Source organism: Dipodomys merriami, unplaced genomic scaffold, assembly GCF_024711535.1.
Source record: "Dipodomys merriami isolate MVZ:Mamm:240054 unplaced genomic scaffold, mDipMer1.0.p SCAF_346, whole genome shotgun sequence".
NCBI classification, from domain to species: Eukaryota; Metazoa; Chordata; class Mammalia; order Rodentia; family Heteromyidae; genus Dipodomys; species Dipodomys merriami.
Window position 1 is genome coordinate 1032859 of NW_027205004.1, and position 15449 is coordinate 1048307.

Below are 15449 nucleotides of genomic sequence, written 5' to 3' on the forward strand. Positions count from 1 at the left end.
GCAGGATGCTGGTACTCAGCCCTGATACCTGGTAACTACTTATAGGCTAAGATGAAAGTTAAAAGTGGTTCTGGCCAGGTGCTAGTGGCTCACGCCTGTAATCCTAGCTACTCTGGAGGCTGAGATCTAAGGATCACAGTTTGAAGCCATCCCTGGTACTGTCTCCAATTAACCATGAGAAAACTGGGAGTGGAGCTGTGGTTCAAAGTGGTAGAGTGCTAGCCTTGAACCAAAAAGCTCAGGGGCAGTGTCCAGGACCTGAATTCAAGCCCCCAAACCAACAACAGCAAAAAGTGGTCCTGCCTTCTGGAACTGGTCTTTAGATACTGTTGTGATATCTGTGAGCTGCTGGTTGTATTTAGCCTCACTGGGCCACCATCCTACCTTGGAGCAGATCAGGTGGGAATGCACAGTAAGCAATACAGTCTAAAGTCTATGACCTAGTGGAGGCGAAGGCCTGAGGTCATTGAGAGGTACCATCATTCCATGTGTCCTCAGCCTGGCAGAGCCCTTGTCCGGTTGCTGTTCGACACAATGATGATCACAGCCCTTCTTCCCTGCGACTCACCCATCTATGTTCATCCTTCATGTCCTCATCTTGGGCCTCTTGTGTCCTAGGCCTGGTGCTGATTACACAGGGAGTATAACTCCTGTGCTTGCACAACAAGAACTTTCTTGGGGTGTATGCTTTACAAAACTCATACAGTTGTTACTGAGAGTCAGTGGTTCACGCCTGTAATCTTAGTTACTCAGGAGGCTGAGATCTGAGGATCACGGTTCAAAGCCAGCCCAGAAAGCCTGTGAGATTCTTATCTCCAATAAACCACTCACAAAATGGGAAGTGGTGCTTTGGCTCAAGTGGTAGAGCACTAGCCTTGAGCTGAATAGCTGAGGGACAGTGGCCAGGCCCAGAGTTCAAGCCCCACGACCAACAATAACAACAACAACAAAAACAATAAAAGATCTCATACAGTTGTAAGTTCAAATGAATATTTTTACCTGTTTTACAAAGGCAGAAAACATAGCTCACACTTGGTACAAGTTGTGCAGCCAGCAGATGGCAGTAGGGGGTCTCCAGGTAGCCCTTTACAGGACTTCTTTCCCTTTCTGCCAATTGCACCATGCCCTTCCTACCAGCTGGGGCACCAAGGTGTGTGCTCTAAGCAAGTCTTGATACTTTTTCTTGGACTTTAACTCAGTTTCTTAGGTCTGAAGCTTTGAAGAAAACCCGCAAGGGCTTTGGAGGCATTATTCATTTTCTGTGTAAGTTCTTCAAACCTATTTTTTTTTCTTTTTCTCCCTTGTTTTCTTTAAAAGAGAACAAAAACAACCCTTAGGGAAGTGAGCCAAGGTTTAGCATGCGAAGCTGTGAGGTGATATTCTTCCAGAAATTAACATTTGGTCACTGTAAGACAGTGCTGGGTCTCTAATCACCACCTGGGCAGATGTACTCAAAAGCCCAGGATTAGAAACCTCTTGTCTTTTTCTAAAGGCATTAAATAAAATTTTGCCTGCCATTGAAACCTTGGACTCCCTGTGTTCCTGAGGAGCCCAAGGAGGGGGTCTGACCCAAAGACCCTCCTGCTGTTGTTTTTTTCTTGTTTTGAAGATTTTTCCAGGCATAAATTGATCTTATTGAAGTCTAGCAGAGGCCAAACAGATATATGAGGAGGAAAACAGATTCAATCAATAGGGTATTTTAAAATTCCTTCAAATACTATTTAACAATGTGTGTCTTCTCAGTTTGGTAACAATTACTTTTCCTCCAAGCAAAGGAAAAGTCCTCATTAGATGGCCCCAGGTAGGTTGTTGTTGGCATACTTATACTTAGCTTTAGTTAAATGGAGAGTCTAGGTGGACTTCCTTGGCAGTTAGTCGTCAAATGAACCTGCATCCAGTCAGGAGGGTTGACCTGTACTTGGGCAGCGTGGGGCTTCGTTGCTTGAACCACCGACATGGAGTCGGTGGTTTGTGTGCTGCTTAGACCTGCATTAGCTGTGGGCCAATGTGCAGAGTGGCGTCTCTTGATGCATTGTGGTAGCTCTTCATTTCTGTGAGGGCCTTGTAATTGTCATTGCTCCCCAGGTTTCATGGCCACAGTGCATGACAGCCAGCTAGGTGAGGGTTGCCGTGATTTAGGCCTGAGTGTCTTATTTCTAGAGCTGATGTCAGCAGCTTGGCAGAGCTGTGCAGGGAGCTGGCCTCTTGATTGAAAGGAAGGTGCTTTTGGGCTGAGGCCAGCAGGAGCTTAGCCTGAACCCTTGGCTTTTGGTGCAGGTGACCTGGGCTTCCAGAAGGTACAAGGTGCCTTTCTCAGAGCCCTAGGGCTTTTGCCTTCTTTCAGCAAATAACAGGTTTGCCTGTAGTTATTAGAGATGAGCATGCTAGGAATGGACTTAAGATTTGGGTATGACTTCTTTCCTGTAGGGACACTGTGTTGAGAACCTATTCCATCCAGTCTGGCCCCTGTGCAAGAGGCAGTGGCTGTTGGGCTTGCATCTGTGTGTCTGAGGGAGAGGCCTTCACAAGAGTCTGGACAGTTCCTCAGAAAACGAATGCCTTTGCCATTGGATTCTCACTAGCCCTCAAGATCACATTTGTGTCCAGTTTCCACTGTCGGAGTATCTAAGTTGACGGCCTGGGCCTCTCTCCCACCAACTGAGCCTCTTAAATACTCAAGCTTGAACCCTAGTCTTGGATTCTTGGGCTGCCTGCTTTCAGCCTCATTCCTCTTAGCACCCTGAAATCATTTTCCCAAGTGCAGACCTTGCTCTCTACTAGGTATTGGCTCTTTTCCTGCAGGATAAAATCTAGATTTCTGGGGTCTGTGATTGTTATATTCACTCCAGCCTCAACCCCCTCTAGGTATTTGGGCAGCTGAGTTCCTGCAGGCCTCTGTACCTTTCTGGGCTGCTTCCCTTCCCATAGCACCCTTGTTCCTTTGTTTCCAGATGTGCTTGGCTTCATTCAGTACCCACGCCTTTACTGCTGCCATATTTGTTCCCCCAGGGCTGCTGCACTTTGTTTTGTTACATGCCTCTCTGTTTCTGCCCAGCTCTTAGCTTCAATCTCACCTTTTTTCTTTCCTTTTTTTTTTTTTTGTCGGTCGTGGGGCTTGAACTCTGGGCCTGGGTGCCGTCCTTCAGCTCTTCAGTTCAAGGCAAGTGCTCTACCACTTGAGCCACAGCGTTTTCTGAGTGGTTTATTGGAGATGAGTCTCACAGACTTTCTCTCCAGGCTGGCTTTGAACTCAGATCTAAGCCTCCTGAGTAGCTAGGATTATAGGCGTGAGCCACTGGCACCCTGCTCACCTTCTTAACTTACCTTTTCAGGCTTGCATTTTGCAGGCTGCTGGCACTTGGTGTTTGGAGAGCAGCTGGACTTGCCTGCTCTGGGCAGGATAGCTAGGTGCTTTTAGAAGCATCTGGAATCAAGCCAGAGACACTCAAATGGCCCAAACTGGGGCTGAGGTGATAATCTCCTTGTTAGCTGTCAGTTGTCTGTGGGTATTGGAGAGGTGGGGCCCTGGAATTTCCAGTGCTCTCTATTCATGGAGGAAGTGGTTGTGAACAGTGCAGTGTAGTCTTGTAGCTGCACACTAGGAACAGAGCTGCTAAGACTTGGGTTCTTGTACAGTCAACGCCTTCCTCTTATGGTTGAGACTCATCATTGGGGTGATTGTTCAGGCAAAGAATGCTTCTTCCACTATAGCTAACAGAGGAAGTCACCTCTTTGCAAGAAAGACAAGTTTAATATTGTAGCTGGTGAGGCCTTTCAGCCTGGTCACAAAAGCCAATGTAGCTTTGAAGTCCTGGGACATTGTGCACACCATCTGAGCCTCTGCATTCTTCTAGTGGAGTGCCCTGGTAACACAGGGCTTCTTTTACCTAAAGCCCTTTCCATTTGGCTTTTTTAAGTTAGGACAAAAGACAGTGGCATTAAGGCAGGAGTAACAGGGCTCCAGGCCTTGGTATTCTTCCCTGGCCATCCCCTGGTCAGCCGTGGTCATGGAGGGCTGACTCTTTTTTTTTTTTTTTTTGTCGGTCGTGGGGCTTGAACTCTGGGTCTGGGCATTGTCCCTCAGCTCTTCAGCTCAAGGCAAGCGCTCTACCACTTGAGCTACAGCACCACTTCCGGTTTTCTGGTGGTTTATTGGAGATAAGAGTCTCACGGTCTGTCTTGCCCGGGCTGGCTTTGAACCGCGATCCTCAGATCTCAGCCTCCTGAGTAGCTAGGATTACAGGCGTGAGCCACCAGCGCCCAGCTGAGGGCTGACTCTTGAGCCTCACACTTGTGGGACTTTATTGCTTGACTGACAGCAGAGAAAGGCAGGGTTTCTCTGTCTGTTCAGAGAGGGGTCAAGGTCTGGGATTCTTCTGTAGTTGGGTCTTGAAGGCTGGGCCTGTGGGTTAATTTTCAGTGCTTTACCCTGTGTCAGACATTGCCCCAAGTATGTTACAATTTGGACTTTGTAGCCAGGCTGCTGGAGAGGAAAGACTCACTCCCACTTTACTTCACAGATGGAATCAGAAGCAAAGGCTGGTTAAGCCACTTCTCCAAGGACATAGGTAAAGGGCAACTGAATGGAAATTCTATTTCATGTCATTGGCCTCCAGTGAGGTCTTGCTGTGACCGAGGGCAAAAGTGACCTTAGACAGGACCTGGCCCACTGATGTATCTGTTTAGCTCCATGGTGCTTTTTTTTCACTTATTTACTTTCTACTGAGTTAGCTGACAGCACTAAAGGTCAGGAAATTGTACATAAAATATCTTATTTTCAATCACTTGACAAATCTCCAGTTCTGAGGGCTCTGATCCAGAGTTCCTATGAGAGCCATCATCTGAAAGTAAGATACCAAGGTCAGGGCTACTCAGTGTACCCTGAGCCCAGGCCTCTGTGCTCTTTTTTATAATATGTGTCTACTCCACTCTTCTCTCTCCATGAGCCTTATTCCCTCCCCAGGCCTCCTGGCCTGTTCTTTCCTGGTATTTCAGACCCACTAAGATGGGTGTGTAGGAATAGCTATAGGGCACTGACCTCTTCTAGAATTCCCTTTGTCTTTAGTTTAACATATTGGTCTAAAGTTGAACAGATCAGATGTTGAATTTTTGGCATCTTTATTTTAGTGCCTTAAAATTTCCCAATCCCAAGGATTACCAGAGTGTTAAGTATCTGCTGAAAACGTAAGTGAGGTGCTGGCATATGTTAGACTCTTGTTGATGTATTGAATATGACTTATCCAGAAGCTCAGAAATTCTTGGTCCCCTTTTTAAGTGCTTTAATCTTTCAGTTTTACTGTCCATCTAAGGACTGTAGAGATGGTACAGTTCTTACCTAAAAGATTCAAGCAAAAATGTTTTATAAAGTTATGGCTCTCCAAAAAATAATTTACAAGAGAGTGTATATGAGCATGGAGAAGGCCATGGAAATTCTTGTGGTGGGCAGAGAATAATGCTAAATTTTACTGCTACATACAGTAAATACTGTTACATACAGCTTTGGATTGTTTGACTTAGCACATGTGGAATTTTGTGTGTGTGTTTTAAATTGTTTAATAAGGTTTAATATAGTTGCACTAGGAAGTTCTAGTAAAGATTCATTAGAATGTCATTCTCAATATCCTTTGAAGCCCTCTGGACAGAGTGTAGGAAGGAGCACAAGCATTTTTCTAGACAGAGCAGGGCATCCAGCTGGGGTGACACTTGGGCTGAAGAGGATGTTCCGTAGTAAGGTCTCCTCCAGCAGTGTTAGCAGATGTTTCGTTCACATTGGGACTGTAGGAATGTCTTCAAGAGTTTAAGAGAGGGCAGAATTCGTGATCACTCTGAGACATCTATGGAGAAACAAAGGTACCAGAAATTAGGCAGAGAGTATACTACTTAGGGGTGCCATAGGACTGGAAAGGAAAAGACTAGCCAGCTCAGAAGAAGTACAGTGTGAGCCATAAGCATGAGCCACATACGTGACTTAACTGTTCCTGCTTAGCCACATTAACATAGGTAAAGAAGAAACTATTGGAATGCTTGTGTGTGAGTGTGTGTGTGCACGCGCACGACCGTGTGCACATGCTCGCATGCATGCACGGATGCATGTACTGGTCCTGAGCTTGAACTGCGGGCCTAGGAACTGTCCCTGAGCTCTTACGCTCTCAAGGCTGGCACTCTACCACTTAAACCACAACTCCACTTTCAGCTTTTTGGTGATTAATTGGAGATAAGAATCTCATGAACTTTCCTGCTGGTTTTGAACCAGGATCCTCAGATCTCAGCTTCCCATATAACTACAATTACAGATTTAAGCCAATGGCTCCTGACTTGGATTGAATTTTAATGATATACTGAACTCATTTTATCTGAAATATTATCATTTCAACATGTAAGCAGCATGTAAAATGATTAGATACTTGGCATTAATTTTTTTATTGTGAAAATACAGTACAGAGGAGTTTTAATTACATGGGCAAGGTAATGAATACAAGCATTGTTGCTTCCTCTTTTGTTTCCCCTTCCCATCCCTTCCCATCCCTCCCCCCACTTGGCATTAATTTTTAAGCCAAGGTACATTTTTAACTTTTACATCTCAGATTGCATGATACACATTGCAAGTACTTATTGGCCACTGATGGCTGAATCAGGAAAAGGAAATGTCTTTGAAATGTTTGCTAGATTAGGAAGCCATCTCCCCTCCTGTAATTTTCATGCATGTGTCTTTGAAACAGGTGGTCTCCCTCTTCTGGATAGTGTTGGCAGTGCATGTGTATCTAGGATGGAGGTGGAGGGGGTGGCTGCTGCAGCTGAGAAGCCTACATGAAGCCTTAAACCAAAATTGTACCAGTGGGGTTTTACCTGAGTGAGGTTGATAGGGGCGTTTAATTTTTTTGACTTGATAGTACTGAGAATTTTCTCTAGTATGTATAAGTTTATCATTACAATTATACACACACATGTAATTCAATGAAATAAAGGTTGTATGCTCCTCTACAGTTCTCATTTTCCTGGCACCCATGAACTTCTTGGCCTTTAATATCAATGTGGTTATGTAATTTCCCGAGCTTCATCCAAGTAAGAAGTCATAAAATAAAGGTACTCATAGCAAACAGCTCGCCCACATACTACTTCCTCCTTATTAAGGTATCATTCTAAGTGCTTCAGCTTGTAATGAAAATATTGTGACTGCTAAGTAAAAATATTGTGACAAATCAGAGAACCAGGGTTGCTATGGAAATGTTCCCCACAGATCCTCTTCAGGTGGGATCTGTTGAAGGTGTGGTCCAGGCTGCTGTTTTCAGTGAACAACACCATGTCTAGCTTGTTTTCTTTGTTTTGCCTCATTTTTCACTTGCATTTTTCAAATGTGGGGAAGATGTGGGACTCTGCAGAGAATTGCCTAGGCATTTTGGGCAGTTCGTCCTTTCTTACCTTCAAGGCTTAGTGCAGCTACTTTCAGAACAAAATTGTGTTTGTGTGTGTGTGTGTGCACGTGTGTGCATGTGCCTGCACACAAGCACATGCATGTGCACATGTGTGTGTGGGGCACATGTGAACAGAGAAACTAGAAGAAAAGGTAGATTTGCTGAGCACTGAAGGTCATTAGCAAAAGGCTCTGTGTCTTCTAAGCATTCATTTTTGGACTGAGGAGTAGACAGGTCCATTCTGGAAGAACACAACTAAGCTTTTCCTCTTTCTAAATCTCCACTGCTTAAGTTTCATCCAGAGAATGTTAGAAATAGAATGCTTGATCCTGGACGTGTGGAAAACAGCCTTCTGTTGCCTTCTGTCCTTCTCGATGGCTTCGGGTGGATGGTTCTGGGTATCTGTGTGTCCTGGTCAGTCATGACAATATGACACATAGGGTTTACAGAGTTTGGTAATGATGGGAAAATCTTAATGAGTGTTGTATGCTAGGCAAGAACTGGACCATAGCAATTGCTAGAAAAAGAAGGGCAGAAAAATCTTTTGGAAAAGTATACCTTGCTAAGTTCTTGGTAACTAAAAAAAAAAAAAACAAAACAAAAGGAGGGGGCAGGCCCTGGTGGCTTACACCTGTACTTTTAGCTACTCAGGAGGTTGAGATCTGAGGACTGAGTTTTGGAACTAACCTGGGCAGAAAAGTCTGTGAGACTTTTATCTCCAGTTAACCAGCAAAAAGCCAGAAATAAAGCTGTGGCTTTATTTGTGTAGTGATGGCCTTGAACAAAAAAGGCCCTGAATAACCCTGGTGTATATATACACATATACACACAAAACACACACGAAAGAGAGAGCAAAAAGAACAAAAGAAAAGTGGGCTTTCAGTTAAAAATAGTAGCATAGTGCTTACCCAGAATGTACCAGACTCTGAGTTCTATCTCCAATACTGTCAAAAGGGAAGGAAAAAAAGAGGGGTATTATTCCCAGTCTAGGCTGGGACTTTCTTTGGGTAAGTGAGGTTAGAAGGATGGGATGGGGTCTTATTATTGGGCCATTCTCAGGGGTCTGAAGGAGCAAGGAGGCACTCTGAGCAGGCTCATTGGCTGGGCAGCAGCAGCTCTGGTGAGGACCCACTCCTGGGTTTTGTTGTCACATCTGTCATTATTTGGGGTATGAATGTAAGATCCTGCTCCTTCCCGCTCTAGGGCCCTCAGTTTCCAACAGCCCTCTCTATCTGCCCTACAATACATTGGTCTCCACGGTCGGAAGCATGGTGTTCAACGAGGGCGAGACCCAGAGGCTCATCGAGATCCTGTCTGAAAAGGCTGGCATCATTCAGGACACTTGGCATAAGGTGGGCCCAGAGGCCACTGCAGTGGGCCAGAGTAGTTTGCCCCCATCTCCTTTTCCTCTTAGAGACGGGTGAGTTGCAGTGATTTGGGGTCCTGGGACTCTTCCCCACCCCCCTCCATCCCCCCCCTACACACCTCCCCAGGTAGCATATCATGGATCATACCCAGCTCGCCAGGCTTCAAAGGAAAATATTCCTACAACAGCCTCCACTTCTTTCCAGAAGAATCCTGCTATTCCCACCTATACTCAGGACACACAAATCACCGTGCAGACGCTGTGACTCCTGCCATAGTCTGGTCACCCAAACCAGAAGTCTGTTAAGAGACGAGGGGCAGGGGTGGAACTCGGTATTACAAATGTTCCCGGGGGTTGAACACAGAAGCTAGCTCTAGTTGGTTTGTGGCCAGAGCTCGGTGTGGCAGGGATGGTGAAGGAACACAGAGTGTATGTATGAGGAGACCCTGCGGTGAGCCCTGAAATTCTCTTGGATTTCTCTCAGGCTTACCAGAGGCATGCTCAGAGGCTGGCTTCTCCTTCCAGTGCCCCTGGCCATTGAGCTGCCTTGGGAAGTATACTATGCCAGAGTTCCTTAGGAAGTATACTATGCCAGAGTTCCTTGGGAAGTATATTATGCCAGAGTTCCTTAGCCAGAATTGGGATTGCAGGTAATTTTGCTGGAAAATGAATGGCTAAAGGTGTGAGGGTATCCTGAGAGCCAGGTTGGGGTTTCCTCTCCTGAAGCCTGTGGTAGTCACCCCTCTTCCTTAGCTGCTACATGGTTATGCAGGGCAGCTTCAGTACTGTTGGGAAACTCCACCCAAGTAAGCATTGGATAACAGGGTCCCATTGGGCCTGTCTGTTAGTGGGGGTCAGGGTTAATATGGTCCCAGCATACTTGTGACTTTGTCCACAGAGTCTAACCTCCCCTCTCCTAGCTCCTATACTGCAACTCTAGTCTGTATACCCGGACTCGAGCTGGTCCTAAAAACTGCCACCAGCAATCCTTCCACACATGGCCTGGGAGCCTCACTGTGGGTGGCTGAGTGGAGTCACTTTCCTCCTTGTGTGTAGTCAGGATGGTGCACTCATCTTGAAGATATCTGCTCCTACTTCAGTAGATACTCAGGCCTCTGCTCTTGCGGTGGAGGTGAGTAAGCCAAGTCTGTTTTCTCTGTTAACATGGCTTTGTGGATGTTTGTAGGCCACTCCAAAGGGTGACCCTGTGGCAATTCTGAAACGCCAGCTAGAAGAGAAAGAAAAGCTGCTGGCCATGGAGCAGGAGGATGCAGCTGTTGCCAAGAGCAAACTAAGGGAGCTCAACAAGGTATATAGCCCAAGCCGAGAAGCAAGTGTGTTCAAGGGGTTCGTCCGTCCTTCCCCCACGGCCCCATTATCTGAGGACCTCCTTATCCCTGGGGACACTGCTGCTCTGGGATCTTGCTCAGAGCTGGATCAGACAGGCAGCTTTCCCACCAACTTGCCTGCTAGGCATGTGGCTGTTATCAAGCATCAAAAGTGCCATGATTAGACATGATTTCTGAAGAGCCCAGGGTGAGGTGGGGTTGCTGCTTTGTAGCTATAAGAACACATGTTCCTTGCCTGGTAATGGGATGGACCAGAACTGGCATTCACTGTCTGGTGCCTTGGTGCCAAGCCATCTTCTTGGGTAATATTACCAGGAAGGAGGATGGACACATTTTGGTCCATTGTTATTTTCTTGAGAGTTGGGGCAGGGGTTGGGAGTGGCTGCTTTTTTTTTTTTTTTTTTTTTTCTCCTTTTCTAATACCCTCACCAGATCTAGATGCCTTCCCTCCCCTGTTGAGATAGTAGAACATATTCTTGATTGTGAACTGCAGGACTTAAGTCCTTGACTTTCCCTATCTCACCTTCCAGAGTCTGGGCTCTAAAGCAAGGTGAAGTCCGGCCATGGACCTCTGCCTCTAACATCATGCTGCTCCATATAGCTTTAGGAGGTGCTCTTATATTCCCAAATGCCAATCTGATCTAAGAGGACCCCCTTCAAACTCTGCTCCTAGTCTTTAGCCTCTGAGTTCACACCCAAGCATTACTTTCCTAGCTGTTCTACCTCTGATCTCTCCCTGTTTTCTTGCATCATTGCCTTCCCTCAGATGTATCCCATCCTTCTTTGCTTCCCCTGGAACTCTTCTCTTAGCCTTACCTGCTCCTCCTGCCTGGGCAATTTCTTTGTATTCTGTAAAATTCAATTTGAAATGGTCTCCATCTTTAAGAAATCCCCTAAGGTCCTGTCCCAGACAGAGGTCTTTGTTAGGAATATGTGTCACAGACCTGTATCTGGCTCCTGATAGCTGTGAGCCTTGTACAGCAGCCATTCCGGCTACCTTGCCTGTCCAGCCCAGCAGGCTATTTGTAAGCAAGTAGTTCCCCAGGCCTGAAGCTGGCATGCAATTTCATTGGCATTTTATACCACTGTTAAATGTTGATAGTTTATGCATTTGCCCATTTTTTCTTCCTATATCCCTGAAATGATGGCCATTGGTCTCAGAAGTTCTGTCAAGAGTCCTGTGCAGCTGGCATGCCAACTCATTCTTGTATCACATCTAGCTCAGCGTGTTAAGGGAACATATGGGAACATGTGACTGAGCATGTGGAAGTTTCCTGAAATTAACCCCCACTGAAGCCAGTAAGATTATAAATAGGTTGTGTGTTCCATATTCTAATCTCTTCTACATGTTTTCTTTGTTCTTGTAGAGAAGTTTTTTATAGTTGAAAAAAGAGGTTTTGTTTAGATCTTTCTGGGAGTCATGTTTTAAGCATGAATTGCACTTAGAATGTCTGGTCATGTGCCGTGTGTGTGTGACTCCCGTGGGATGTGGGATGGGATGGGATGATGAAGTCCAGCAGCGCCGAACCCCAAGGGCCAGTACATTTGTAGGAGCTTGTGGACCTGGGTATCCCTCAGAGCTCCATCCTGATCCCCTGTGCGTTCAGGGTCATTGGGCAGACTTAAGGAATCCAGGCCAGGGCTCTAGTATCACAGCCAAGAACTCAACTTTCTATTAAACCTTTCTAGCTTTATCAAGCCAGGCACCATAGGCTCTGCCACCAGGACCTCAAGACTAGACCTATCCTATCCCTCCCTTAATGCCTGAGATTGAAAGTCTGGGAGGAACTTGGGCTCTGACTCAGTGGTTAAGGAGCCATGAGGCCCTCGGGGATGTAAAAGGGTGTTCTTGGGGTGCTGTGGTAGGAATTATAACTATCAGCCTTAATTGTGGATCCAGGTAAGAGGGTACCACCTTCAGACACACATCAAGCCATGTGGAACCCCACTAAACCTCTGCCATAGCACCAGAAGAAAAAAATGTATGACCAGAGCCCCAAAGAAGGTACCAAGTCATTTCTGTACCAAGTACTCATGCCAGTTCTGTGCTTCCTTGCCTAGCCAGAGAGAGAAAACCAGGCTTGACCTCTGACCTCCCACCACCATCAGGACTACTTTTCAAAAAAACAAATGTGGTGCTCCCCCCACCTTACCTGCCCTCTTGTCTGATATTTCCTTTAAGGAGATGGCCTCAGAAAAGGCCAAGGCTGCAGCAGGCGAAGCCAAGGTGAAGAAGCAGCTGGTAGCTCGTGAGCAGGAGATCGCGGCTGTGCAGGCACGCATGCAAGCCAGCTACCGGGAGCACGTGAAGGAGGTGCAGCAGCTGCAGGGCAAGGTGAGCCGTGGCTCCTAGGCTTGGAGGATAGGGCAGGCTGAGGAAAGCCGAAAGTCCTGGGTGACCAGCGGGCAAGACCTGAGACCGGTGGTAGGGGGAAAGAGGGAGAGGATACCTGTGGGGAGCCTGTAGGACAGAGGTATTGCCTTTGGCCAGGTAGTGCCTGGCATCCCACTATGTATGTCTTTGATACTGATAACCAAGAAGGTATAAAATGTACTAAAGAATACTTTTTAAAAGTGTAGAACCTTAAGTGGCCAGCAGTAGATTGCAGCCTCCTAGGTGCTTTAGAGTCAAGTTCTTTTGCTCCACCTGAACCTGGAGTAATGCTGGCTCCACCTTCCCACATGAGGTTGGGAGAATCTCAAAACAAGAGGCCTGAATATTGTAGAGCCCAGCATAGAGCTAAGGCCACTTGCCTGTCTGGACTGGCCTTCGTTGTCAGAGTGTAATGCTTATCTCTGACACCTGACTCTGCTCATTTGGACCCTGGCTGCCTCCCTCCAGTATGTCTCAGAAGGTAGCATGAATGGTCAAAAGTCAGGAAACGAGTCTTCCTTGGCGGTGGTTTGTAGACTGTGACTTTGGTCATGTGCTTTTTTTATCTCAAAACAGTCAGCCCATGTGATCTCAACAGCAGACATGTATGAGCATGTCTCAGGCTCTGGGCTGAGTGCTGGGCTGAGGGCAGGCTGAGAGCGGTGAGGAGGAAGATACCTAAAAATTGTGGAGCAGGTGGGAGGATCCTACAGGTTGTAGCCTAGAGGTCAGCGTTCTCTGTACAGTTGAGCAGCACTGTGATGCTCTCCTCAATGACTTTCCAGATCCGAACTCTTCAGGAGCAGCTGGAGAATGGCCCCAACACCCAGCTAGCCCGCCTACAGCAGGAGAACTCTATCCTGAGGGATGCCTTGAACCAGGCTACAAGCCAGGTGGAGAGCAAGTAAGCTGAATGGCCCACAGGGAGAGCTTTGGAGCTTATGGGGGCTCCTTGGACTCTCAAGGGGCTATGGCAGACACACTCTTAATTTCCTGCTCAATATGCAGCTGGTGTAGTATCTGTACATGGGCCCCATGTGTTGAATGGGCCACCCATGCGTTTCCACTGCTTCCTCATGCAGGGCCTGGTGCGGACCATCTCTTGTGTAGGTTCTGGGCAACTGAATTTTCTGGCAGGTGACCTGATGCACTTCAGGTCAGGTCCCTGAAGAAGAGCAGCATTCTCTCTCTTGAAGCCGAAAGTGGGTCTGAAGCCCTCTCTTGCCAACATACACAGTGTCTTTTGGGTTAAGCATCCCTCAGACTCTGGCTGGTGCTGGAGTCTCACTGTCCTGGCAGAGTGATACTTGCTGCGTCCCTGTCTTCATAGAATCCTCCCAGGGGGCTGTTCAACACTCTTGTTTGTGGCCAGAGTAGCAATACCAAGCAGTTTGTTTGGAATGAGAGTATGTTGGTGATTTAGGGACCTGCTATGGCCTCAACTTCCATTGGGCACACCATCTCCCCTTACATCCTGTGAGTGAGTCGTTTCCTCGTACCCAGGCTCTTGTTTAGCAGAGTTCCTACTCTTACTTCCTGCCAGCTGAAATGCTAGAGAGTTCATAGCCAGCACCCCAGGTCTGGAGGGCAGTTCTTTGCTTCCAGTGTTCACACTGTCCTCCTGGCCCCTGCTTCCCAATTCTACTGTTGCAGTCTCAGAAAGCTGTCCTCAGGAACCGTGCTGCAGTGCAGTTGATACCCATCTTTACTGTCTGTTGGCCTAAAATGCCTGCTAGAGTACTCTTACTCCGAGAGCTCTCATCAAGAGGACTAGCTGATCCCTGACACCTGACCTTATGACCAGATGTTGTGTAAGCACGCCTTAGCACCAGAGCTGGGCAGTGAAGGAGGGCTAGGTACAGCATTTTCCTGGCTGTGATAGCCACCTTCTCACGGCTGTACCTTCTGTTGAGGTCCTCTCTGCATGTGCATATACATGTCTTTATCTCCTTCCTGATGCAGACGATAGGGACTGAGGAATGCTCTGGCCCCCTTTATCATGCAGAATCTGCTGGGGCTCTAAAACCCAAGAACTTGTTGAGCCAAGGTAGTAACCGCTGCCTCCCTTGAGTCTGGATGCCCCATCTAAGAGGAAGTGCGTAGCACTGCCATAGGTTTCCTAGGCCCCGTCTCTCAGCCCATGTGGTCCTTTCTCTCAGGTCACCTGACTCTTGCTGTGGTAAGCCCTGCCTCTGCTATGTGAAAAGAGCAACTTGCCTTGTTTTTAATCTACATTTCCAGTGGTTTTCTTCTTTTTTTGTGCTAATACCAGGGTTTGAACTTGAGCTTCATGCTTGCTCAGCTTGTTTGTGCTGCTGGTGTCCTACCACTTGAGCCCATGCCTCCAGTCCACCTTTTTGATAGTTAATTAGAGATAGAATCTTGCAGACTTTTCTGCCTGGGCAGGCACAGTTATCCAGATCTCGGTTTCCTAAGTAGCTAGGATTACAGGGATGAGCCACCAGCGCCCAACTCCAGTGGTTTCTTAAAGGGGTTCCTCTGGGATGCTTCGTTGTACTTTCTGCCTTTGCTTCCTCTGGACTATACTGCTAGCAAAATATCTTTGACAATACTGCTCCTATAGTGCAGTAATAGTTCTAAGACTTGAATACTTACAAAACAACAGACGTCTCAGAGGGAGGCGCAGGCAGCTGGGCCTTGCTACCCTCTTCTGTCCATCAGTCAGGGCTGATGACTGTCTTACAGGCAGAATGCTGAGTTGGCAAAGCTCCGGCAGGAACTCAGCAAGGTCAGCAAGGAGCTGGTAGAGAAATCAGAGGCTTCGAGACAGGAGGAGCAGCAGCGGAAGGCTCTGGAAGCCAAGGCAGCCACCTTTGAGAAGCAGGTCCTGCAGCTACAGGTGAGTCAGCACGGTGGCCACCCCAGTATCCCTGTTGGCTGCTTTCTAAGACTGTCTGCCTGGTCATATTGAGTCATCTCTTTCAAGT

The 15449-nt window shown here is 47.1% G+C and overlaps 1 protein-coding gene across 3 annotated transcripts in view; it reads left to right on the plus strand.

Moving 5' to 3' along the window:
• The window catches only part of LOC138803708 (ribosome-binding protein 1-like), a 72834-nt gene that overhangs the window by 37921 nt on the left and 19464 nt on the right, over nucleotides 1–15449 (plus strand). For all 3 annotated transcript variants that reach the window (XM_069987778.1, XM_069987779.1, XM_069987780.1), the window contains exons 3-7: nucleotides 8616–8764; nucleotides 9965–10087; nucleotides 12310–12462; nucleotides 13287–13405; nucleotides 15208–15361. In XM_069987778.1, coding sequence (XP_069843879.1) covers nucleotides 8616–8764; nucleotides 9965–10087; nucleotides 12310–12462; nucleotides 13287–13405; nucleotides 15208–15361 — 698 coding nt within the window. The remainder of the gene's footprint in view (nucleotides 1–8615; nucleotides 8765–9964; nucleotides 10088–12309; nucleotides 12463–13286; nucleotides 13406–15207; nucleotides 15362–15449) is intronic.